The sequence below is a fragment of the Agelaius tricolor genome, unplaced genomic scaffold, assembly GCF_023055355.1.
Source record: "Agelaius tricolor isolate 1412-34295 unplaced genomic scaffold, bAgeTri1.0.p SCAF_43, whole genome shotgun sequence".
Classification (NCBI taxonomy): domain Eukaryota; kingdom Metazoa; phylum Chordata; class Aves; order Passeriformes; family Icteridae; genus Agelaius; species Agelaius tricolor.
The window spans coordinates 3,069,800-3,094,628 of record NW_027269303.1 but is presented as its reverse complement, the minus strand read 5'-3'; the positions used below and the strand labels follow the sequence as shown (position 1 = coordinate 3,094,628).

At 51.5% G+C, this 24,829-nt stretch overlaps 1 protein-coding gene and 1 pseudogene across 1 annotated transcript; one reads left to right on the top strand and one right to left on the bottom strand.

The window, feature by feature from the left end:
- The window catches only part of LOC139604079 (zinc finger protein 850-like), a 180,632-nt pseudogene extending 156,019 nt beyond the window's left edge, over positions 1-24,613 (bottom strand).
- LOC139604064 (olfactory receptor 14I1-like) lies at positions 10,849-11,781 on the top strand. The gene has a single exon (XM_071455052.1). The coding sequence runs from the start codon at positions 10,849-10,851 to the stop codon at positions 11,779-11,781; it is 933 nt and encodes a 310-aa protein (XP_071311153.1).
- Positions 24,614-24,829: the final 216 nt, after the last annotated feature.

The following is a 24,829-nucleotide window of genomic DNA, read 5'->3' as shown; positions in this document are numbered from 1 at the left end:
CCCTGTCAGAGCACCAGTCATTGAGGTTTGTTTTATGTTGGGCCTTTCTGGGGCCTCCCTGGATGCGAGAAACCCTCCTGTAGCAGTTCTGGGCCCGCTATAAGGACATGCATGGGACTTTTTCAGTCTTCAGCTTCTTGTTTATGGCTATCTTATCTAAAGTTTTGCCTGTTGTACACACCAGGCTCAGCAGGCTGGGGAAACACCTCAAAATGGCTCTAAAATGCACAGTTTCAAGGTCTTTTAAAGTTTTCTCATGCAATTAATTCTTAAAACCTACATTATTTCTACTTATCAACCAATAACTCATCCCTTGCCTGTCCACATAACCTCTGCACTGTGCTTTCCTTGACCAATGACCCTGAGCCACAAACACTACAGAAAATGGAGTAGATGAAGAAGAAGACAGGGACTACAGCCCAATTCCTCCATCTTGCTTCCTATCTACACTGTACTAAAAATCCCAAAACCTAAATTTCTCACCCAAGGGACATAGTATGCTACTCTCTATTACCTATTTCACACTTTGGTAAATTCTAATCTGTCTCAAAGTCCTGGAAGCTCTCTCCATGGGCAAAGGTTAAAGGCAGTGTTTCTCTGGGGGTCAGGACCCCTCAGAGCAGACAGAGAAATATTCCCTGTGCCCTGGATGCCCACACATTTAATCTAAAATCTTTTAACCCTTAACATGCGAAGTTACCCAAAAATGTTCCAGGTAAGTTAGATTAGAAGGAGAAGAAATAGAGAACAAGAGAAAGACAGAAGATCCATAGAAAGACACACACATGGGTACCAACTGCTGGGGTTCCAGCATCACCAACAGAGGAACCCCAGCAGAAGGCAGGATCCAGACCCTGGGCTGGCCTCGTGCTCCAGCTTTTAACCCCCTGGGCCTTCATGGGCCCGCCCCTGGGGTGGGACTGCCAGTTGCTTGTCCAATCAGAGTCAGGGTAGCACCAGCTGCTGGTGTGTGATTGATTGATTGACAGCTGGGCCAATCAGAGCTGGGTTAGCACCACCCCCTGCTGTGTGATTGACAGCTCTGCCAGGCCAGGGCTGGGGGCGGGGCTCTGTCCCACCACAAACCAAGGCCTGACCCGGCCCTGGCCCCACACGGGCATTCCGAGCATCCCAAGGTGTCTCGGGACATGGATCTCATCCAGCCTCTGACAGCGACCACGGTGACACTACGGAACCTCATGGAGCCATGGCTCAGTTGTGACAATGGAGATCCAAGGAAACGATGGTGAGACTGTGGAATCCAGGAATCATGGAATCAAGGAGACCATTGTGCAAATCATGGGCCCTATGGAAGCAAGGATCAATGATCAAACTGCGGTTATTTTGTGATTGATTTAAAACAAGGAGCCATTGTTTCACAGCGGGGCTGCGTGGGGCCAATGGACCCTTGTGACTCTGTTGGGGCTCATGAAACCAAGAAGCCATTGTGACATTGCCAGACCTCATGGAATCAAGGAGACCATTGTGACAGTGTTAGGACCCATGAAGTCCATGGATCATGGAACAGGTCTGCCTGGTTTGGCCTCCTGGGGGCTGTCTGACAGGTCCCACTGAATTTGACATGTCAAGGGCCACTTCCCATCTGAGCGTGAAGCACTGGGGCTCTGTGCTTTTATTCCTATGGGAAAGAACTGCCTTTCTTGTCTAGGCACCCATGGCCAAAAATGGGATTCTGCGTCTAAAATTCCCTATATCCAAGGGTTACTCCCAGACAAAATCTGCCCATAGAGTCAAGTCTGGCCAACCTTGGCCTCTGGTGACTGCCTCTCATCTGCCCTTGCACCACTGGGGCTCACTTGTTTCCTTCCTATGGAGACCACTGTGACACTGTGGGGTGTTGTGGAACCAAGGGGCCATGGTGACACTGCAGGCCCTTGTGGAACCTGTGACACTGTAGGAACTTGTGGAACCAAGGGGATCATTGTGACACTGTGGGTACCATGGATCCATGCAGCCATTGTGGCACTCTTGGGCCTTGAGGAACCATGGAGACCATTGTGACACTTTGGGGCCAGTGAAATGCAGGGCATAATAGTGACCCTGCAGGGCACCATGGATCCAAGGAGCCACTGTGACACTGTGGAGCCTCATGGAACCAAGAACATCTTTCTGTTCTCGTTAAACCAAGGACATCTTTGTGGCACCATTGGGCCGCATCGTCCCAAGGGGCCAGTGTGAAGCAGCAGGGCTTTGTGGAACCAAGAGGCCATTGCTGCATTTCAGGGCCTCGTGGAGCCAAAGGGCTGTTGTGATCCTGCAGGGCACCGTGGATCCATGGAGTGCATTGTGGCATTGCAAGGCCCCATGGAATCATGGAGACCGTTTTGACCCTGCAGGGCCTCATAGAAGGAAGGGGCCAGTGTGATACTATGGGAACTTGTGGAACCAAGGGAATCATTGTTGCACTACTGGGTCCCAATGGAACCAAGGGGCCATTGGACACAGCCAGGCTTCATGGAACCAATAGATCATTATGACTCTATGGGGCCTTGTGGAACCATGGAGACCATTAAGATCCTTAAGGACTTGGGTAACCAAGGAGCCATTGTGACACTGCAAGGCCTCATGGAAGCAAGGAGCCATTGTGACACTGCAGGGCCCTGTGGAACCAAGGGAACATGAAACAGGTGTGGCTGCCTTGGCCACGCAGGGGTCACCTGACAGGTCTGGCTGATCTTGGAATGTGGAAGGCCACTCCCATCTGCCCCTGAAACACTGGGACTCTGGGCTTTCCTTTGTATGGAAAAGAACTCTCCATTTTTTCCAGGCATCCATGGCCAAAATTAGGATTCCACCTCCAAATTTCTGTGTATCCAAGGATTGCTTCCAGAGAAAATCTGCCATAACAGACAGGTCTGGCTGGTCTTTGACTCCTGAGTGCCAGCACTCACCTATTTTCCAAACACTGGAAAGGGCTCTGTGCTTTTCTTTTTATGAAAAAAACCCCATCCCTCTTCTCCAGGCACAAATGTTTTAAATTAAGATTCCACATTCATAATTTCAAATATCCAAGGGTTGCTCCAAGCAAACCTGCCAGGACAGACAGGTCAGGCTTGCCTTGGCCTCTGGTGGTTGCTGTTCATCAGCTCCTGAAACATCGGGGCTCCGTGGTTTCCTTCCTATGGAGACCAATGTGACACTTGGGAGCCTTGTGAAATGAAGGGGCCATTGTGACACTGCAGAGCACCATGGATCCAAGGGACCATTGTGACACTGTGGGGCCTCGTGGAACCAAGGACATCATTGTGGCTCTGTTGGGCTGCATGGTCCCAAGGGGCCAGAGCAAAGCAGCGGTGTGGGAATTAGCCCAGCTGTAACTCAGAGTCAGCCAGATTTTACCCCAGAAGTTCCAGGGCTTGAAAGAGAGTTTCAAGCCCTGGAAATAATTTGTTTAACTTAGGGTGAGTTTGAGAGTTCCCTCACACGCCTTTAGTGTTGTTATGCTAAGTTGTCCAAGTTCTCCTCCCCTATTGGTTACTTGTTTCCCCTATAGGGTTATTGTTCCAGAGTGTTCTATCCTCAAGTGTATATATTGTTGCTTCGCCTTTATCTCAGGTCTTTGAATCCCACCCCTCCTACTGTGCTCAACTTCTCCATGTTTATTGTTTTTAACCCTGTTACTAAAGTTCTTTTTGGGCAACTCCATTGATCCTGCTTGTAGGAGCATCGGGGGGGTAGGATGGTTGGGATGGATGGAGATGAGAGATCTCTGAAGCCAGGTCTTGGAACTTGTGGTTTATTGCAAAGGGTGTGGGTTCAGGGGCCTTGTTTGGAGCTGCCAGCCACAGCTCGGAGAGGCCGAGAGAGGAGCTCGAAAGAGGCGCCCAAAATGGATGCCTGAGAGAGGAGGGGAGTTCCCATTACAATACAAGAAATCTTCTTCTGTGCTGCATATTCTAATTTTCACTAACCAATCTAGTACATGATACAAATCTTATAGCATTTACATACAGCCTAGAAGAATCATTACATTACCATACTGTGTTACATTTTAAACCCTAAAAACTCCTCTTTGGACCCCTTCTGCCAAGCTAGTAGGGTCTGCTCTGACCCTTGGACCTGTCTGCAAGCAGAGGGTGTTGTTTCATCAAAAGAAGATTACCTTCAGCTGGCCATACCATTGTTTTCCAGTTGTTCAGTAACTAAGGCTTGGTATCTCAAAGCTTGCTTTCATTTCAATCTCACTTATAGTTTCCATATTCTCAAAATCTTTTGCCAGGCAATCGTATTTATAAGGCTTTCCTGTTTCATCTTCCCCAGCATCTGCTCCTTTTCATTTTCACCACCCTTGCTCTGAAGTTGGGGAACCAGAAAGGTTTGTCACAGCCACCCTCATTGCGACCTTTGGCCCCTGAACAGGGGCCCTGACATTCAGTCACGTCAGCTGGGGTTAGCTGATGGATAGGCCAGCGCTCCCCAGGATTGTGGATTGTGCCGGGCCGACAGATTCATCATTGCTGCGAGGGACCTCGGCCAGGATCCACAGGGACAGCGACAGTTTCACCTGCATAGGATTGCAGGTGGGATGGGGAAACGCAGGACAACTATTGCCCATTCTGCCACTGTGTTTTTACAATACGCATGCACATCCCATAACTGATTTGGGGTGTTCCAGTGGCTGCTCCACCTAAGGTGGAGAAAGAGAAAAATGGGCAGCCAGATGTCCAAAGTAGAAAGGTGTGTATATGGATGCTTTAAGTTAATTCTCACTGATCATGACCAAGTACCTTCAAAGAACAAATAAAAATAAATTCTGAAGTGTATCATGTAAAATTTTCCAGATGCCCCTGAGCCCGACCATCCTGCCTCCATCTTGGCTCCTCCACTTCCTGCTACCACAGCCTTCTCTTCCGCCCTGAATGAACCTCCAGACTCCACCCCCAAAACTGCGGGTCACGCCCCCACTGTCAATCATCCTCTCCACCCTGGGCCATGCCTCCAGTTAAGGAAGGAGACTGGCAAATAACCTTGAAACTCCTCATTGTCCCTGTATGTTATGAAAGAAGGGGGCAGAATCCCAGGTATCAGCCATTGGTTTACAGGGAAATCAAGGATCTGTGTAGGGCAGATAAAGACCATGGAAAGGACTCATCTTATTTTAATGGCCTAATGAGGGCCAGGTTTACAGCACATCTTAACCCCCTATGATTTAAAATATATTATGACCATGTTGTTGTCACCTACAAAATACACCCTGTGGGAAGGAGGATGGAAATGTGTACTAAATCAATTAATAGCAGATTATGCTAATAATGAGGAAAGGGCAGAATTGACAATCAACCATCGAGCTGGAGAAGGACAACACAGCCTGCCAGATGATCAAGCAGCAGGTATCCCCAGAGAAGTATTGGATGATATCAAAGAGATGGCTTTGCAAGCTTTAATCTAGGTATCAGATGGTAGCACCCCCAATTTGGACTATGTAAACATAAGACAAGAACATGGAGAGCCCTACATGAAATTTATTTATCACCTTAAACAGGCACTAGAGTAACAAGTCCAGAATAAAAAGCTCAAAATGAATTACCAAAATCATTGGGAGTTGCCAATGCCAACCTGGAATGTAAGAAAGTGCTGTCTGCCCTTCCATTAGAGGCAGAACCCACACTCCTGCAGATGACTGAGGCCTGTAATCGCCTCAGAACAACAGAACACAGAGCAGCTGTACAAGCCCAGGCATCAGGCAAGGAGTTGTAGAACCCCTAGGGGCCATGCAATTCCCCTTTAAGGGGCCCCAGTAACATCTACAGGGCCCAAAAATATGATTCCAGTGTGGTCAACAAGGACATTTTAGAAAAGATTGTCTCCAGAGGGGAAGGGACTATCCAGTCCCTAACGGAAATCAACATCAAATTAAGTGGAATTTCTCAAAAGGTAACTACATCAAGCAGCCATTAAAGAAACTACCCCCGGAGTGCAAGGCAGCCTCACACTCTGACACAAATGTTCAAGCCAAAGATGCCTACAACTGACGAAGGTTAAGTAGCACAAACACCTATTACAGACCATGGAGCACTGAACTCCAGCACCTCGTCTCCCAGGTGCCAAACACCACCAGGGGCAAAATTTGTCTCGGGGTCTTGGTGAGTGTGAAGTCTGTTGTTTTAGCTGACTATTTTGCCCATGCAATATTGACAGGACAGCTGGGGCCTGAAGATTGGCCCTGTGAACTATTAATCTTAGGAAACTGCCCATCGAGGACTGAAGGATTTTTCGTATTGCCATCCGTACTATCAGTGGCCTCACAAAAAGAAATTACAGTGCTGGCCCTGTCTCCCAACCCAACTTGTTTTATACCCTAAGAACTAACAATTGCCCAAGCCATAATACTCCCCAAACAGGATGCCAATGACACTTCACTAGGGATGTGGACCCAGGTGATAAATCACGATCAACCAAAAATCACCTGCACTCTGGAACTTAACAATGAAAATATTGTTTTTACAGGGCTTGTGGACATGGGAGCAGATGTGACAGGTATCTCACGTTCCAAGTGGGCTCCTAACTGGGTGTTCACAGCTACTGCAGGAATATTGTCAGAGATCAGAGGTGACAGTGACAGTCTCCAAAGTGCAGAACTTCATAACATCAAAGGACCTGAAGACCAAATTGCCACAATGAGACCATTTGTGATAAAGGACCTTGGTGTATCCCAGATAAGAACATAAAGCCCTACCTGCAGCTACTGAGCAAGGATTCATCAAAGGAGCCCTCAAGTCTACCCCAAGTCAAAACCCACAGGACAGCGATCCTAACACCTGACAGACTAGACAATTGTCAGACCAGGCAATTCTTTCAAAGATGACACATGAAAAGCTTCTACCCACATTCCTCAGCCTGTTTGCAACCATGCTCCTTGCGAGTGGATGGGTAGCCCTCAAAAACACAAAGCACAGTGGATGGATAACTCTAGCAAAAGCCATGAAACAAGACACCCTGTGCCTGTTTGTCACTAGCCCTGACAACCCCTTCTCCGCCTGCCTACTGGGATTGCCTACAGATGTCTGGCCAATAACTGAGAGTGCCATTTGCAGTATGCCAGGTAACAATCCTGATGGCAAATAGAAGTGCAACCCTGTTGGTGCTTGGGACTACTGGACCCAGAAGCTTCTGCATGCACTGCTCGAACTCAGGGGGTAGAAATTCTCAGTTCTGTAAAAATGGACTTTTGTGTAAGGTTTTATTACTGTCTGAGATGGGAAGATGGTGAAACACACAAAATTACAAGAAAAAAAGAAACTATCAGGAGAGACATCTCCCCATACCATCCCACTTACAAAAACCACACCTGATGGTGTAATTACACCTCTTCCATAATTTCTTGGTCCAGTAGCTACCCACTGCAGTTGCTGCAGGGTGTGTTTCTTATTTGCAAGGACAGAGCATGGCCTGGTGTCCCTTCAGACATCAAAGGCAGATCTTGTAGCTTGGGGAGGCTTACCTTGCTGGCACCCAAGACAAAAATGACTAATGACCAGAGAAACAGACCAAAAAGATCTACACACTACTTTGAATCTGATTGCAAAAATAATGTCATCTATTGGAGTCAAAACAAAAGAATGGCAGCCTCCATGTTACTACCTTGGGTGGCTGCAGCTAAAGCTTTAGGACAATCAGAACATCCTGGGTGCCTGTTGAGTAAGCAAACCAATGCTGCCTCCCTCACACTGAGTGGCTGCTCTCAGACACAGAGACCATCAGACACGCCACCTTGCAGAACAGCGATAGAGTTTTGACTCTGGGCACATGGGCATGGCTGTGTAGACTCTGAGGGCATGTGCTGCATGAACCTCTCCAGCCACAGCGAGTCAATGCACAAGAGCATTCAGGTACTGAAGGAAGGGTTCAAGAAGCTTCAAGTGGAAAACAAAGATTGGGTCAAAAAACTTTTCCAAACATGGGGACTAAAGAGCTTAGACGAGGTCTGGCTAAAAGAGGACTATAATTACTCTAACCGGTTGTTGTTGTATTGTTAATTGTCCCATGTTTGTTTGGATGCTTTCAGAAAGTCATACAAAATTCTTTCAGTTCCATCTTTCTTGTAAAAGAGAAAGGGGGAAGATACCCAACACAGGATCCTCATAGACTCCTTGGAGGAGAGAATTGGAGGCCAGGATAGCACAAAAACCTCTCAGAGACTCAGTGTGGGAAGGAAAATCCTTGAAAGTACCTAAAAGTATTCTTAAATCCATAAAGTACCTTAAAAATTTTGAGTATCTCAAAGCATTAATGAGCCTCTTTGAGTGTCTGTACAAAGCTCTCAAGGGACTCGTTAAAGTAGAGAAGTGGGGCCATGACTGCACAAACCTCTCACAGAGTCTGGATCAAAAGGGAAACACCAAGTACCTTCAAATAACTGAAGTACCTTCAAGCGTTAATGAGCCCCACTGAGTGTTGTTACTGACAAAGCCTCTCCAGGAACTAATTACAGCAGATAATTGGAGGCCATGATTGCACAAACCTCTCAGAGACTCCAAGGCAAAAGCCAAGCCCAAAGTCCTTTGAAAAACCTGCAGTCCCTGCAGGGAGCATTCAGGAGCCCCCAGGGCCATTGCTGAGCAAGGCTCCCCAGGGACTCCTTGCAGCAGATCCTTGAGGCCACTGGGATGTGGGCTAGGGGGGGATGCTGAGGGCAGCACAAGGGGCTGACAGTGCCCAGCCTGGCTGGGGCTGTGCCAGGAGGCCCCAGGGCCTCAGGACAAGGTGTCTCCTCCCAGCCCTTGCTGGCACAGACCCTGCTGTGCCCCAGGGCACCAAGACTTGGCTTCTCTTTGTCCCCACCTGTCATCACTGCCTGCAGTTCTCTGCTCTGCCTGGGGCCTGGGGACACTTGCTCAGTCCTGTCCCTCAGTGGGACCCATTAAAAGTCCAAGAAAGTTTGGAGTTGGATTCTGACGTGGAGTTCTGGAGAGGTTTCTTCAGCTGCCTCTCAGGGACTGATGTTCAGGGCCTGAGCACAAAGCCCTAGAGGCTGATTAAAGTCCTTGTGCTGTGTCTGTGCTGCTGAGCTGGGCTGGGCTCCTGGCCCAGAGGCAGCTCCTGGTGACCAAGAAGAGCTTCAAAAGCACATTTCTCTTGATGAGCAGCTCTTGTGCCAGCCCAGCAGGGCTGGGGCACTGCCTGCAGCCAGCGCGGGCACAGCCCAGAGGCACAGAGAGCTTCAATCAGTCAGGGCTGGGAAGGGGCTGAGAAGTGCCTGGGGCACAATCACTGCCAGCCCTTGGCACAGGAACCTCTGGCTGCAGGACAATGCAGCTGCAGCTCCTGGAGCCATCTCCTGAAGCTGGAACATGCCAATGCCTGCAGAGCCTGTGAGTACAACTCTGAGTATTTCTGGTGCAGGGGAGGTGAAATGCTCATGAAGCTCTGACATGCTGAGGGGTTCTGAACAGTCATAGACTATTTCCAAGACAAGGACTTTGTAAAAATTGAGGAAATATCCAAAGTCTTTGCATTGAGTTTCCTACTATTGAACAATGGCAGAGAGGGGGAGATAAATATTAAATGTTTATTATGAATTATTTCTTATAAATTTTGACATGTCCCTGAGACATCCAAAGTGCTTCTTTTTAGTGATCAGTAGGAGATCACTAATGTGCTTTCAGCCACTCTGCCCATGCACAGCAGCAGCATCACCTTTGCTGGAGCCATCAGGCTCAGTCTGAGCTGTCCTTTCTCCAAGCTGCAAACAGAACCTGCCCCCAGCCAGTGCCCTGCAAACAGGCAGGGTTCTGTCAGGCCAAGGAGAGTGCACAGAGCTTTGGGCTCTGTGAGTGCTGGCAGGGAGAGATCAGGCAGAGGGAAACACCTGCAGGAGGGAAATCTGCAGGAAGCAGAGAGAAGATCAGGGAATGAGAGAAAACAAACCCCAGCAATGCTGTGGCAGGGAGAGTTTGGAGATGCCCACAGGAGCCCCTGCAGTGCAGCCCCTCCCTCTGAAGAAGCCCCCTCCCTCCTGTGCCCCAGCCAAGCCTCTGCCCTCAGGGCCGGGGCTCCAAGGCGTGCAGCCCCTCCTGTGCAGGCAGAGCTGCAGCAGAGCCGTGGGGCAGCTCTGCAGCCCCGGGCCCAGTTCCCTCTGCAGAGCACAGGGCTGGGAGCAGCTGCCCGGCCCTGGGGGCTCTGGCAGGGGGCACAGCTGGCTCAGGGTGACGCTGTCCCCAGGGCCCGGCTCTGGGCAATGCTGTCAGTGCAGCCAGGGAAGGAGCTGCATCTCCCACAATCCAATGCCATCAGAAGGACACTTGGAAGTCTCCCTGAGATTTCAGTCCAAGCTGGGAGCTTCAATCCAGAGTGCAAACCTGTTCTAGAGCATCTCTGAGTTATGAGATTGATGGGGAGAGGCAGAGGTGTTGTGACACTGAAAATGCTGCTGAGTTGGTGAAATGAGCAATGTGAGTCCTTGGCAACAAAAGTGGAGCTGGGCTGTGGTGGATCCATGTGATCTCAGCAGCACCTGGCTGTTTTTAAGAGAAACATGGGAGCGTGAACATAGTCCATTTGTGAAAAATGAAAGCCCAGGGAAACTCCAAACAGAATGAAGGGACAGACCATCTCCCCCCAGTCTCCACTCATCATCTTGCCTCAGGGAACTCACTCTATTCTACCAAAGTGCAGGAGAAATGCCATGGGTTTGATATCCAAGAATACCAGAACAGATACGGGGGCAGCTTAAAAAGAAAACCCCAGAAGTCTTAATCACAGAAGTGTGTCTGTGTGTGATACAGAGGAGGGTGTGTGGGAAAAGGCTTTGATTTTGGTTACAGGTATCTCCTCTATCTCTTCACTCTCTTTTCTCCATGAACAGGTGCCCATGTGCAGCCCCAGCAAATGTCCAACAGCAGCTCCATCAGGCACTTCCTGCTGCTGGCATTGGCAGACACGCGGCAGCTGCAGCTCCTGCACTTCTGCCTCTTGCTGGGCATCTCCCTGGCTGCCCTCCTGGGCAACGGCCTCATCATCAGCGCCGTAGCCTGCGGCCACCACCTGCACACGCCCATGTTCTTCTTCCTGCTCAACCTGGCCCTCGCTGACCTGGGCTCCATCTGCACCACTGTCCCCAAAGCCATGCACAATTCCCTCTGGGACACCAGCAACATCTCCTACACTGGATGCGCTGCACAGGTCTTTTTCTTTATGTTCTTCATCTCAGCAGAGTATTTCCTCCTGACCGTGATGTGCTACGACCGCTACGTGTCCATCTGCAAACCCCTGCACTACGGGACCCTCCTGGGCAGCAGAGCTTGTGCCCACATGGCAGCAGCTGCCTGGGCCTGTGCCTTTCTCTATTCACTGCTGCACACGGCCAATACATTTTCCCTGCCCCTGTGCCATGGCAATGCCGTGGGCCAGTTCTTCTGTGAAATCCCACAGATCCTCAAGCTCTCCTGCTCCAAATCCTACCTCAAGGAACTTGGGCTTCTTGGTGTGGGTTCTTGTTTAGGACTCGGATGTTTTGTGTTCATTGTTTTCTCCTATGTGCAGATCTTCAAGGCTGTGCTGAGGATCGCCTCTGAGCAGGGACGGCACAAAGCCTTTTCCACCTGCCTCCCTCACCTGGCTGTGCTCTCTCTGTTTATCAGCACTGCAGTGTTTGCTCACCTGAAGCCCCCCTCCATCTCGTCCCCATCCCTGGATCTATCAGTGTCAGTTCTGTACTCGGTGGTGCCTCCAGCCCTGAACCCCCTCATCTACAGCCTGAGGAATCAGGAGCTGAAGGCTGCAGTTTGGAGACTGATGACTGGATGGTTTCGGAAACATTAATCTGCTGGCCAATTCCTGCAAATCACTTGTAATAAAAATAATCTTTCATACTTCTTGTTGGTTTGGTTGTGGGTCTTTTTCTTTGCTTACTGTTTTTTTACTACTGCCCACAAATAAATGTCATTGTTTGAGCCATTTCTCATTTATTTTTTCTCCAACTTCCCTGTGGCCACAGACTGTGCCAATGAGGGGCTGTGCTTTCGGTGGCGTTAAAGGAACTAAAGGATCCCCCAGTAGGGTTTTCTGCAGAGATGCCCTTTTGTTGCCTTCTCTGGAGCTGCAGCAGCAATGTCTGTGTGCAGAGCTGGGGCAGATCAGTGCTGGCACTGCAGCTCTGCTCCAGCTGGCCACACCATTCCTGATCCAGGCCAGGAGCCATTGGCCTTCTTGGCCACCTGGGCACACTGCTGCCTCATGTCCAGCCTGCTGTCCATCAGTCCCTGCAGGTCCCTTTCTGCCTCGCTGCTCTCCAGCCACTCTGTCTGCAGCCTGTAACACTGGGGCCAAATATCAGGGCCTGGCACTTGGATTTGTTAAATCTCACCTTGTTGGATTTGGGCCCTGGATCCAGCCTGTCCAAGTCACTGTACAGAGCCCTCCCACCCTCCAGCAGATCAACACTCACACCCAGCTTGGTGACATTTGCGATGATGTCCATGGGGTTCCATTGGTTCCATGGGGCCCCTCAGTGTCACAATGGCCTTTGATTACACCAGGCCCTGCACTGTCACACTGGTCTCCTTGGTTCCATGGGGCCTCAAAATGTGACAATGGTCCCCTTGGTTCCATGGGCCCCAGGGTGTCACAATGGCCCCATGGTCACAGGAGGTCCCACACTGTCACCATGGTCTCTGTGGTTCCACAAGTCCCCTCAGTGTCACAATGGACTCCTTGTTTCCACAAGGCCGCACAGTGTCACAATGTTCTTCCAGATTCCTTGAGGCCCCATCGTGTCACAGTGGCTCCTTGGTTACACAGGATCCTGCAGTGTCACAATGTCCCCTTGGTGCCATGAGGCCCCGCAGTGTCAGAATGGCCCCTTGGTTCCACTGGGCCCTGCAGTCTCCCAATGGTCTCCTTGGTTTTGCAGTGTCAAAATGGTGAAACCCCTTGGTTCCACGAGGCCCAGCAGTGTCACAATGGCCTCTGTGGTTCCACGAGGGCCCAGAGTGTCACAGGGCACTCCCTGGTTCCATTTGGCCCCACAGCACCACAATGGACCCCTGGTGCTGTGGGGATGCACGGTGTCACCATGGTCCTCTTAGTTCCAGGAGGCCCTGCAGTGTCACAATGGCCCCAGAGTGTCCCAGTCATCACAGAATGACAGAATCAAATTGGCTGGAAAAGACCTTTGGGATTATCAAGTTCAACCAATGCCCCAATACTGCCTTGTCACCCAGACCATGCCACTGAGTGCCACTGGAGAGGGACAGTGACTCTGCCACCTCCCCCCTGGCCAGCCCATTCCAGTTCCCACTCACCCTTTCTGTGAAGAACTCCTTCCTATTGTCCAGCCTGAGCCTCCCCTGGTGCAGCTTAAGGCTGGGTCTTCTTGTCCTGCCCTCCAGCAGATCCACACTCACACCCAGCTTGGTGCCATCTGCAGTTTGTGAATGCTGCACTCGATCCCCTCACCCAGGTCATCAGTGAAGATATTAAACAGGACTGGGCCCAGCACAGATCCCTGGGGACAGCACCAGTGCCTGGACACCAGATGGGTGCAGCACCATCCCCACCACTCTCTGGGCCCAGCCTCCAGCCAGCTCTTAAATCTCCCAGCCAGGAGGGAACCTGCCCAAGCCGTGGGCTGCAGCTTTTCCAGGGAATGCTGTCAGAGACAGAGTCAAAGGCTCTGCTGGAGTCCAGGAACACAACATCCACAGCCTTTCCCACATCCACAGGTGGGTCACTTGGGCATAAAAGGAGACCAGCTTGGTCAGGCAGGACCTGCCAGCCCTAAATCCACTGAGCTGGCTGGCTCTGATCCCTGGGCCATCCTGTGGGTGCCCTGTGATGGCACTCAAGGTGATCTGTTCCATAACCTTGCCGGGCACCCAGGTCAGGCTGACAGGCCTGGAGTTCCCCAGCTCCTCCTTCCAGCCCTTCCTGGGGATGGGCTCACACTGGCACCTCCAGTGCTCTGGGCCCTCCCTGCTGAGCCAGGACTGATGGTAAATGATGGAGAGCAGCTTGGGGAGCTCATCCACAGCTCCCTCATCCCCCTGGGATGGATCCCATCTGATCCCATACACCTGTGAGCATCTGAGTGGCTCAGCAGGTCCCCAGCTGCTTCCTCCTGGATTCCAGGGGGCTGTTCTGCTCCCTGTGCCCATCTACCAGCTCAGGAGAACACTTGTCCTGAGGGAAACCTGTCCTAATACTGAAAATTGACAACAAGATATTAAGTAGCTTAGTCTTTTACTTATCTTCAGTTACTCTATTCTCAACTGCAATCAATAAAAAAGAGTAGAGGTTCTCCTTCTCCCTCCTTTTGCTATAAACATTTTTATAAAAACATGTTTTATTCTTTTTACAGAAACCACCAGGTTAAGTTCTAATTGCGCTTTCACCTCTCAACTTTTCTTTCTGCATAACCTAACAACATCCATAAACACTTGCTGAGTTGCTGGCCCTTCTTCCCTGAGTTCCCACAAAAGCTCCATGGGCAGCCAGGCCAGTCATTTTCATCACCAGCTCATCTTTTGCCACACTGGGACAGGCTGCTCCTTCCCCCTCTAGATTACTTTCTTGAAATGTGTCCATCCTTCCTGGACCCCATTTGTTTTTAAGGGCTCTTTCCCTTAAAAAATCAGTACCTGATTTGGTACTCCCCAAATCTGCATCCTGAACAGGCCAAAGTCTACCCTTCCTAATTCCTGTCTACAAGTTTTGTTACTGCCTCTCTTTCTTACCCAGAATATTGAAAACTTGAAAACCCCAATGTTCCAGTGGGCCTGGCTGAGCTGGCAGGACCCTGAGGCTGCTGAACTTCCAGTTCCCCTTCTCACACAGTGGGCCTTTTGTGGTTTTCATAGGTCTGGGGATGTGGAGAACAAGCTCCAGGTGTGAGCTCACCTGGTAGAGACAATTGATCATCTGGTAACATGAGGTCACAGAGTGGGCTATGACATCACAGAGTGGGTTATGTGAGGTCATTGAGAAGCTATGACATCATAGACTGCCTCTGTGACATCACAGAGCCAGATGTGACATCACAGGGCAGATGTTTGACATCATAGAGAAGACTATGACATCACAGAGCAGGCTGTGACATCCCAGAGCAGGCTGTGACATCCCAGAGGGGCTGTGTGCCATCCCAGAGGGGCTGTGTCAGGTCACTGGGTTGGTCACTCCGCCCCAGCTCCCCCTCACAGTTTCTCCCAACAAGTCCAATGCTGTCCATGCCCAGTGGGGTCCCTGTCCCCCGGGATCCCCCCGGCCCACCTGGAGCCACAGCCTCCACCAAAGGATGTTCCACAGGATCCACCCCAGAGCCTGACATGGGGACAAGGGGCCAGGTCTGTGTGACCAGGACATCAAGGACGGGGATTATCCAGGTCACTGTGGCCTGGGTTGGGTTGCCCAGGGCAGGAAAGATGTCTGGCAGCTGGAGCAGGGTCTGGGAAGGGCCTCCAAGGTGGGGCTGGAGCCCTTGGGCTGTGAACATCTCTCTGTGTCTCGGGCAGCTCCTTCTCCAAGGAAAGCAGGTGGGAGTTGGAGCCAAGGAGCTGAAAGCTGCAGGTGCAGCCTGGGCTGGAGGGAGCTCAGATTTGCACAAGGCTGCTCTGAGTGCCAGGGCTTGGATGGGGGAAATGGTGGGCTGGGGGTAGGGACAGAGTCTGATTGATTGTCAGCCATGAAGGGTCTTGATTTTCATATCCATTCAAACTGCATGAGGAGGTACTTGGATTCAGTGTCAATTGGAGATTGCTATTAACAGGGGAAAAAGAAACAAACCTAAACAGTACCTAAAACTGTTTTCTCACTGTCTTTTTAAATAAAACATATTCAGCTGAATGCACTTCTGAAATCTCTCTTATTAACCACTCAAGATTTGGAAACTGAAATCTAATTATTCCCAGAGGCTTAGCTTGTTCAGGTGTTCTGAGTGTTCATGAGCCCTGGGACACTGAATTCCTGCACTGAAGAGCTGAAGGCTGAACAAGCCTCTGGAGCAGTGAAATTCAGCTGCAGCCTCCAAGTTGCTGAGGATGTCAGCAGCCCCCACTGAGGCCATCCCTGCCCAGAGACCATGGGGGAATGGGCAGACAAGGAGAGCGTCCCTGGGGCTGGGGCAGCACAACTCAGAGGCACCAGCGGCTCCAGCTGGGCAATGGAGTGTGGAATGTGGCTGGGAAAGCCCTGCCTGGGCTGGGCCAAGCAGCACACACAAGCCCTGACTCCCATCCCTAAAACAACTCTCTCAATGAGACATTTAAAAGGAATTACAATTGTTTGTGTCCTCTGAGTGGGACGCACTGGAGAAATCCTGACAAGAAATCCTCAGGAAGTCAAAACAACCAAACAGTCTTTGCTGGAAACTTCACAAAACCAGAGAAACTTTGGCAAATGGTTTAATGCGACATGCATTCAGCAGAAAACACTTCTGAAAGCATTACCTTGGCCCATTCAATTTCATAAACTCTTAGCTTGTTCAATTTTAAGTTACTCAAAATTTGCAAGAGGATAGAAATAGAAGAAGACACAGAGAGAGTGAAAGACAGAAAAGATTCAGAGAAGCACACACACAGCTACCAACTCCTGGATTCCAGCACTGTTCAGATGGAAATTCCAAGAGGAGGTAGGGTCAAGATGTGTGCTTGCCTTGTGGTCAGCCTTCAATACCCCTTGGTCTTGCTGGGCCCTTCCCCCAGGTGGGGCTTGGGCTCATTTGGTCCCTCAGGAGCTGGGCTGGGGCTGCAGAGGTGGCTGTGGAGCATTGCCTGTGCTGTGCCAGGGCCTGGCAGCCACTGCTGGGCTGGGATAGAGGCTCTGGGGGGATTGGGGTTCCAGGGCAGGGCAGGGCTGGGCTTCCAGGGCGGGGCAAGGCTAAACGTGCCCCTTCCTCCCTCACACATGAAATGTTTCGAGCCAACAATCTCCTTCAGTCTCTCACAGTAAGGCAATGTTGGAGGTGGAATTCCATTCTGGTCATGGGCACCTGGCCAAGAAGGACAGTTCTTTTCCATAGGAAGGAAAGCACAGAGCCCCAGTGTTTGGAAGGCAGGTGAGAGCCTCACTTTGCCACGGCGAGGCAGACTTCTGAAGAATTGCAGATTTTGTCTGGGATCAGTCTTTCAGTTAAGGGAATTTCGATGGTGGAACCCCAATCTCAGCCATGGGCACCTGGAGAAGCAGGACAATTCTTTCCCATAGGAAGGAAAGCACGGAGCCTTCCCCAGGGTTTTGGGGACAGATGAGAGGTGACCATTGTGAAACTGTTGCCACCCAGACCTGTCCTGGCAATATTCCTATTGGAATAGTCTCTGGATATAAGGTAATTTGGAAGTGAAATCCCAAATCTGGCCAGGGTGCCAGGAGAAGAAGGATAGTTCTTTTCCATAGGAAGGAAAGCATGGAGCCCCACTGCTTCAACAGCAGATGAGAAGTACCCCTCAACATGCCAAGGTCAGCTGGACCGGTCAGGCAGCCCCTGGGAGGCCAAAACAGCCAAACCTGTTCTGTGCTCCCTTGGTTTTGGGGGCCCCACAGTGCCACAATAGTTACTGGTTTCTATGGGGTCCAGCAGTGTCACAATGGCAAAGTCCTGCAGTATCACAATGGACCCTTGGTTTGATGGGGTCCCACAATGTCACAGTGGCCCCTGGGTTCCAGAAGGCCCTGCAGTGTCACAACGGTCCCACTAATTCCATGAGGCCTTGCAGTGTCACAATGGTCTCCATGGTTCCACAGGCCCCACAGTGTCACGGGACTCCTCTGTTCCATGAGCCCTGCTATGTCACAATGGACCTTTGGACCCTGGGGTTTTGCGGTGTCACAATGGTCTCCTTTGGCTCCACAGTGTCACAAAGGACCACTAATGACAGGAGCCCCCTCTGTGTCACCCTGGAGCTTTGGTTCCATGCAGCCCTGCAGTGTCACAAAGGCATTTTGGTTTCATGAGGCCCCACAGTATCACAATGATCCTCTTGGTTCCATGAGGACCCCCAGGGTCACAAAGGTCTCACTGGGCCTTCCATGAGGCCTCATGGAAGAAAGCTGTTGGTGCCAAGTGTGGCCAGGATGAACCATTGCTGGCACTGAAGCCCCTCTCTTGGGGCCCTGCAAACAGCGCTCCAAAAGGAGCCCTTGGAGCTCTCCTGGGCCAGCGACTCCCTCTGAGTGGGGCCTCTCCCAGCTGGGAACTCTCCCGTTTGCTGCACTCGGGGATCCCCAACAACGACGGAGCCTGGGCCGATCCCCCCACTCCTCCAGGCTCAACCCTTCACCCTCTGGGGAGATGCCAAAGGATCCTCAGGGAGCATTTCCTGCCCTCAGGGGAATTTCTCCCAGGTGCCTTGCACTGACTCTTTGTGTCTGTGTGCACACAGGAGTGCCTGTTCTGGGGAAATGTGGCAGAAATGCTGCTCTCTGAGGGGTCTGAGAGCCTTGGATAGCTGAGTCAGTCAGATATCCAGATATCAGTAAGGTAAAGTCACAAGGTCTAAACTAAGTTAAATGCTCCCAAGAGTTGTTCTTTTACTAAGTTGTTATGTTTATGTTATTAGCTAAGTTAAATATTGTTAAGTGTTATTCCTCTGTTAAATTGCAAAGTCATAGATTATAAGTTAGGTTAAATACTGTTAAGTGCTCTCTTTTTGCTAAATTGTGAAGTTGAAGGTATCAGTTAAGGTTGAGGTATAAGTTTAGTCCTGTTAAGTTTGAGCTCTGTTAACCTATTGGGCCGTATTCCTTTTATCCTTGCCCTCACTGTCCTTTTGTCACACATACAAAGGGACAGTTCTCGGTTAATTTCTGGTTTGATTGCCAGAATTTGATTTGTTTTTGTTGTTGCTTTGTTTCCTAGGTGTGCCTGAAGTGTCCAGTCAGGAGCAGAGTGACTCTTGCCAAGGAACTTTGTGCTGCTGTCCCTTAATATTCAATCTGGTTTTGCTGATCCCTTGCTGGGGATTTTTTCAGCGCTCTCAAGGCCTCGTTGGTACCAGAGTGAAGGAGCCCTGGCCCAGGCTCTGGCCCTGGGGGACACGGGGACGCTGCCGGGGGCTCCCTGTCCCCCTGTGCCACCCCCAGGGCCCCAGCCCCCCGTCCCCGTGTCAGGCTCTGGGGTCGATCTCGTGGAACATCCTCTGGGGGAGGCTGCGGCGCCGGGGGCGGGGGGACCCGGGGGGACAGGGGATCCCGCTGTGCACGAGCAGGGTTGGACTGCTCTGGGGGGAACTGTGAGGGGGGCCGGGGCAGAGTGACCTCCCGAGTGACCTCACACAGCCCCTGGGATGTCACACAGCCCCCGTGATGTCACACAGCCCTTGTGATGTCACACAGCCTCCGGTGATGTCACACAGCGGCCCTGTGATGTCACACAGCCAACTATAAGATGTCACCCTATGATGTGGTACAGCTGCTGTGTGATGTCACAGAAGTCTTTGTGATGTTACAGGCTGCTCTATGATGTTACACAGCAACCCAGTGATGTCACAAACCACTCTCTGATGTCACTGAGCCACCCTCTATGATGGCAAGATCTGCTCTATGGCCTCACAGTATGATGTCACAGACAGCTTTTTGATGTCACAACCCCCTCAGTCAAGCCACAAAACCCTCTCTGTGATGTCATACTGCCACTCTGTAATGTCACAGCACACACTTTGACCTCACAGCCTGCTCTATGATGTCATGATGTCACAGCCTGCCCTGTGGTGTCACACAGTTCCCTCTATGATGCCATAGCTCCTCAATGACTTCACACAATGAGCTCTGTGATGTCATAGCCCAATCTGTGACCTCACACAGCCCACTCTGTGCTGTCACACAGCCCCTTGCTGACATCACTGCTGCTCTGTGCCTCCTTGACACAGCCACCGAGGAGCTGCTGGGACACAGGCCCCTCTGGGACATGCCACAGCCCCTGCCAGTGCTGAGCCCCTGGGAGCTCTGTCTGTGCCCTTCTGGTGTCCCTGAGGGGCCCTGGCAGTGCCCCAGCCCTGCTGGGCTGTGCACAGGAGCTGCTCCTGGCCAGAGCTGTCTCTCTGCAGCTCTGCTGCCCTTGCCAGGAGCTGCCTCTGGGCCAGGAGCCCGGCCCAGCTCAGCAGCACAGACACAGCACAAGGGCTTTAATGACCCTCTGGGGCTTTGGTGCTCTTTGCATCAGACTCAGTCCCTAAGAGTGTGCTCAAAGAACTTCTCAAGAACTCAAAGTGAGGTTTCTCATGCATAAAATTGATCCTTCTAAGGGACAGGACTGAGAAAGTGTCCCCAGATTCCAGGTAGAGCAGAACACTGGTGGCAGTGATGACAGGTGGGGACAAGCAAGGCAAAGGTGTCTCTGGTGCTGAGCAAACCTGCGCCTCTGTCCCTGCAGGTTGTGGGCATCCCCCAGCTGCCCCACCTGGCTGGCCCCTTCCTTTGCTGACAGCTCTGCCTCCTGCCTGCCTCCTGCCTGCCCACACAAAGCCTTGGGCTGCTCCAGGCTCCTGCTGGGGGACGTGCTGCACCACAGCCCTGCCCTGGCAGGGAAATTGCTTTCTCCTTGTGTCCACTCTGGGCCTCCCCAGCTGCCCTTGGTGCTATTATGTCTTCTTCAGGCTCATTCCCACTAGGAAGAAAAGCTCCAGCCTCTCTGAAACTACCCTCCAATCCCTCCCAGGCTATTCCTGTTCTGTCCTCAGTCTCCACCGCACTGACCCCAGAGCCCTCAGCCTCTTCCTTCTGGTTTTGTGATGGCACCTCCAAACCCCATCTTGGGAGATTTCTGGGTCCTCTCCAAGGTCTGTGAAAATGGAAAAATAGTGATCAAAGTTACTTTCTTCCAAATCTTCCCATGCCAGAAAAACGGTCAATATCTCTAAACTGAATGAGGGTGCATTTACATTAGTTAGAAGAGGAAATATTTTACAATTATGAAAGTGGCATGAAAGTGCAACTGTTTTTCCGGAGAAGTGGATGCCCCATCCCAGGAATTGTCCAAGAGCAGGAGCTTTGTGCAACCTGACCCAGTGAAATCCCCTTCCCTCCCCAAGGACAGAATTCCTGTAGTGTGGGTTCTCTGATGTGCTGGGTGCCCTCACAACGATTCTGGCCAGAATGTCTGCTGAGGGCAGCCAGGCTGCTGCAGGGGCAGTGACCTCACAGCCATCACCATGGCAGCCCTGTCCCCTGGGCCTGGCTCTGCCCTTTCCTCTGCCCCTGCCTTGGCTCTGCTGGCATGAAGAGTTTTGTCATTGATATCTTGTCCCCAAGGTGCTGGGGCCAATGGCTTCCCAGTCAGGCTCCTGGAGCAGAAGTGGCTTTTCAGAGCCCAGCCAGGAATGAGCCCTGAGGCAGCAGCTCTGCAGTGGTGGCCACCAGGCCGGGCTGCCAAGGGAGGCTTCTGGCCATGGCCTGCAAGCAGCTGCTGCTGCCAAGGTGCCTTTGGTGCCTCAGGCTCTCCCTGGCACAGCTCCCAGCACGGCACTCTGCCCTTGTGCCCGAGGCCTTCCCTGTGCTGGGGCTGGCCTGGGGCTTTTCCTGCAGCGGGACCTGCCCTGCTGATGGCACAGGAAAGGCAGTTCCTGCTGGAGTAGGAGGCTCTGCCTGCAATGGCCTCCAACAACTCCAGCAAGGCCCTGTTTGCAAAGCCCCCAGTGGGAAATGAAGGAGGGGGCGGTCACGCTGCTTTTGGGGTGAATATTGCAGAAACAAGTCTGACTCCTCCATCCCAAAGTTCAACATCCTCAGAGGGAGCTGAAGCTGTGACAGTGCTGGAAAATCCCCAGAGTAAGGAACAACCAAGTGACACCAGTGAGAGCTTCTGCAGAGCTGCTGAGCTGGCCCAGCCTGGGCACACCTGACTGACAGGGCAGCACCTCAGACTAGAAAAGCCCCATCTCAAATTTTAAAGGCAGCATCCCCTGACATTTCCCTTCCTGGGGGGTGTGGAGATTCCTCCCGTCGGGACACCCTTCAAGGTCACTGCTCCAGGCTGAGCCAAAGGGATTTGCCCATGGTCATTGGTCTGCAGGAGTGACATCAATCTCTCCTTAAAAACAGCTTCTTTTCCTTTAATAAAATTGCTTTGAAATCCCTTCTGAGTGCTTTCTATAAATTAATATAATATAATATAATATAATATAATATAATATAATATGTTACAGCTCTTATTCCTTGGACTAAATATTTCTGATTAAGATAATTCTGTCTAATTTTTATCATAATAGATAATAGAAATTTTTTATAAATCTATATGCTTTGTCATCCTTAATCCTGTAGGACAAATGCTAAAGGTTAAATTTCACCTTGATAATTCTTTACCCATGAACTCTGTAAAAGTCTGAGGCTGGGATTGGAGCTAGCTGCTCCAAGGCTCCTCTCACAGAAGGAGATTACAAAGCCTGGAGGTCCTTGGGGGTATTTTTCTGTGGATATGAGAGTCTGGTCAGAGACAGAGAAAGCAAGAGAGTTTTCCCATTAATTAGATTGGGAACCATTAGGAAGCTGGAGAGAAAGAATTGTAAATTATTGACAGGTGGTGTCTGTAATAGGTTGTTTTTTCCATAAAGTTGTTTACTGAAGGGGGTTGTATTTATCAGGCAATCATGTGAAATGTGTTGATTAAATGACCAAAGAGATCCACCTGTAGAAAATCAAGGTCAAAAGGAAGAGGATTGAATAAATGGGTGGCTTTTAGCCCTTAGCCTTCTGATCTGAGTCTGTGTCATCTCTGACTCAATGGAGACATTTGGGGATCTGTGGGGGCTATTGGGGCTCGTTTCTGCACCTCGTGACCCAACAGGAGCTTCTCTAATAAACGCTGCCTGAAGCTCCCACTGTGCCCATGAGAGGAACCCCTGTGAGTGTCTGGGACATCCCGGCTCTTTGGCAGCCTGGGGACTCCTGGAATGTCACGGTGGAGCCCCCGTGAGTGCCTGTGACAGATGGGCGCCCTTGCAGCCCAAGGTGCCCTGGGATGTCACCATGGAATGGCTGTGACTGCCTCTGACCACAGGGCTCTTTACCATCCCAGAAAGCCCTGGGAGGTCTCCATGGAGGCCCTGTCCATGCCTGTGGCATTCCAGCTCTTGAACAGCCTGGAGACTCTTGGAAAGATCCCATGGAACTCCTCTGAGGGCCTGTGACAAATCTGATCCTTAGCAGGCGACCATGACCAGGACCCTGTTGCTGTAGTCAGTTTCCATGGAAACCATCACCAGCCCCCTGTTGCTATGCTCAGTCCCTTGGCAGCTCCATGGAGACCCCATGCCAGGGGTGGTTGCTGCCATGGCCACCAGGGCTGGCACCAGCTGGGATGCTCGGTTTCCACGGGCCGGGCTTAAGGAATGGGATTCCCCAATTTCCTGCTCCCGCTAAAACCGCGCTGCCCTCGCTGCCCTCCCGCCTCCCATGGAAAGCACAAAAGGCAAAGATCCCGGGCTGGGATAAGAACAATTTATTGGGAACAGCAATGAGATAAGGAAAAAATGGAATGGAAACAGTATTGATAACAGAAGGGATAAATTAAACTTTGACAGGGAAAACTAAACACAACTAACTGTCTCTTCCCAGCCGCAATTTCCCCTGTCTGGAAAGGACACCCATCTCCTCAGGGAGAGAGAGAGAGAGTCCCTTTCCTGCCCCTGGCAATGACCTGAGGTGGGAGTGAATGTAATGACAGGGCCATGGCCAGACCCTCATGTTCTTCCATTCACACATCATGTCACGGGCAGGAAAAGGGACAGGTGTCTTCCCAGCATGGATCACAGGGAACATGGATCACCAGGGCTCTTTCCAATCTGGCTTCTCCCATGGGGGATGAAGCTGGAGTGGTGCATGAAGCAGTTCCTGCAATCGAGGCACTTGCAGGGCTTCATTTACTGGTGACTCCGTTGGTGTCTTGTCAAATGAGAGCTGCTGGTGAAGCTCTTCCCACACTGGGGACACTCGTAGGGCCTCTCCCCAGTGTGGATGCGCCGGTGGGTGATGAGGGTGGAGCTGTGCTTGAAGCCCTTTCTGCAGTCTGGGCAGAGGAATGGCCTCTCATCTGTGTGAATCCGCTGGTGTTGGAGGAGCTGAGAGCTGGTGGGAAACCTCTTCTGACACTCAGGACACTCGTAGGGCCTCTCCCCAGTGTGGATGAGGTGGGATTTCTGCTTGAAGCCCTTCCCACAGTCAGGGCAGTGGAAGGGCCTCTCCACTGAGTGAATTCACTGGTGGCAGAGGAGATGGGAGCTGGTGTGAAGCCTCTTCTGAAACTGGGGACACTCGTAGGGCCTCTCCCCAGTGTGGATGCATTGGTGGGTGATGAGGGCAGAGCTGCAGCTGAAGCCCTTCCCACACTCCCCACACTCACAGAGCCATTCCCCAGTGTGGATCATCTGGCGGCTGATCAGGGTGCTGCTCTGCCTGAAGCTCTTCCCACACTCCAAGCACTTGTGGGGCTTCTCCCCATTGTGAAGCTGCTCATGGACCACCAGCTCTGAGCTCTGGCTGAAGCTCTGTCCACCTTCCTGGCTCAGGGTGGGTCTTTCCTCCTCAGAACACCCTGGGCTGGGTTTCAGCCCCTCCTCCTGTGGGATCTCTGGGGCTTTTCCTCCCTGTTGGAATTCTTCACCGTGGAGCCACTCAAAATGGCCTCTTCCATGTGGTTCTGCTGTGGGGATTTGTCCTCCCTGGTCTCCATCCTCAGCTCCTTCCCTGAGGGAGGAAGGCCAAGGAGAGGATGGGATTTGCCTCCATGCCAGAGGGAAGGGGAAGGAGATCCCCCCAGTGCATCCCCGGCAGGATGGGGTTGGCAGCAGGGTTGTCCTGGAGCCGGGGGCTGTGCTGGGCTGGGAGATGGAGCAGGAGAGAGGGGAAAGGGGCACTGACTTCCTCCTCACCTGCCTGGCTGTTCCAG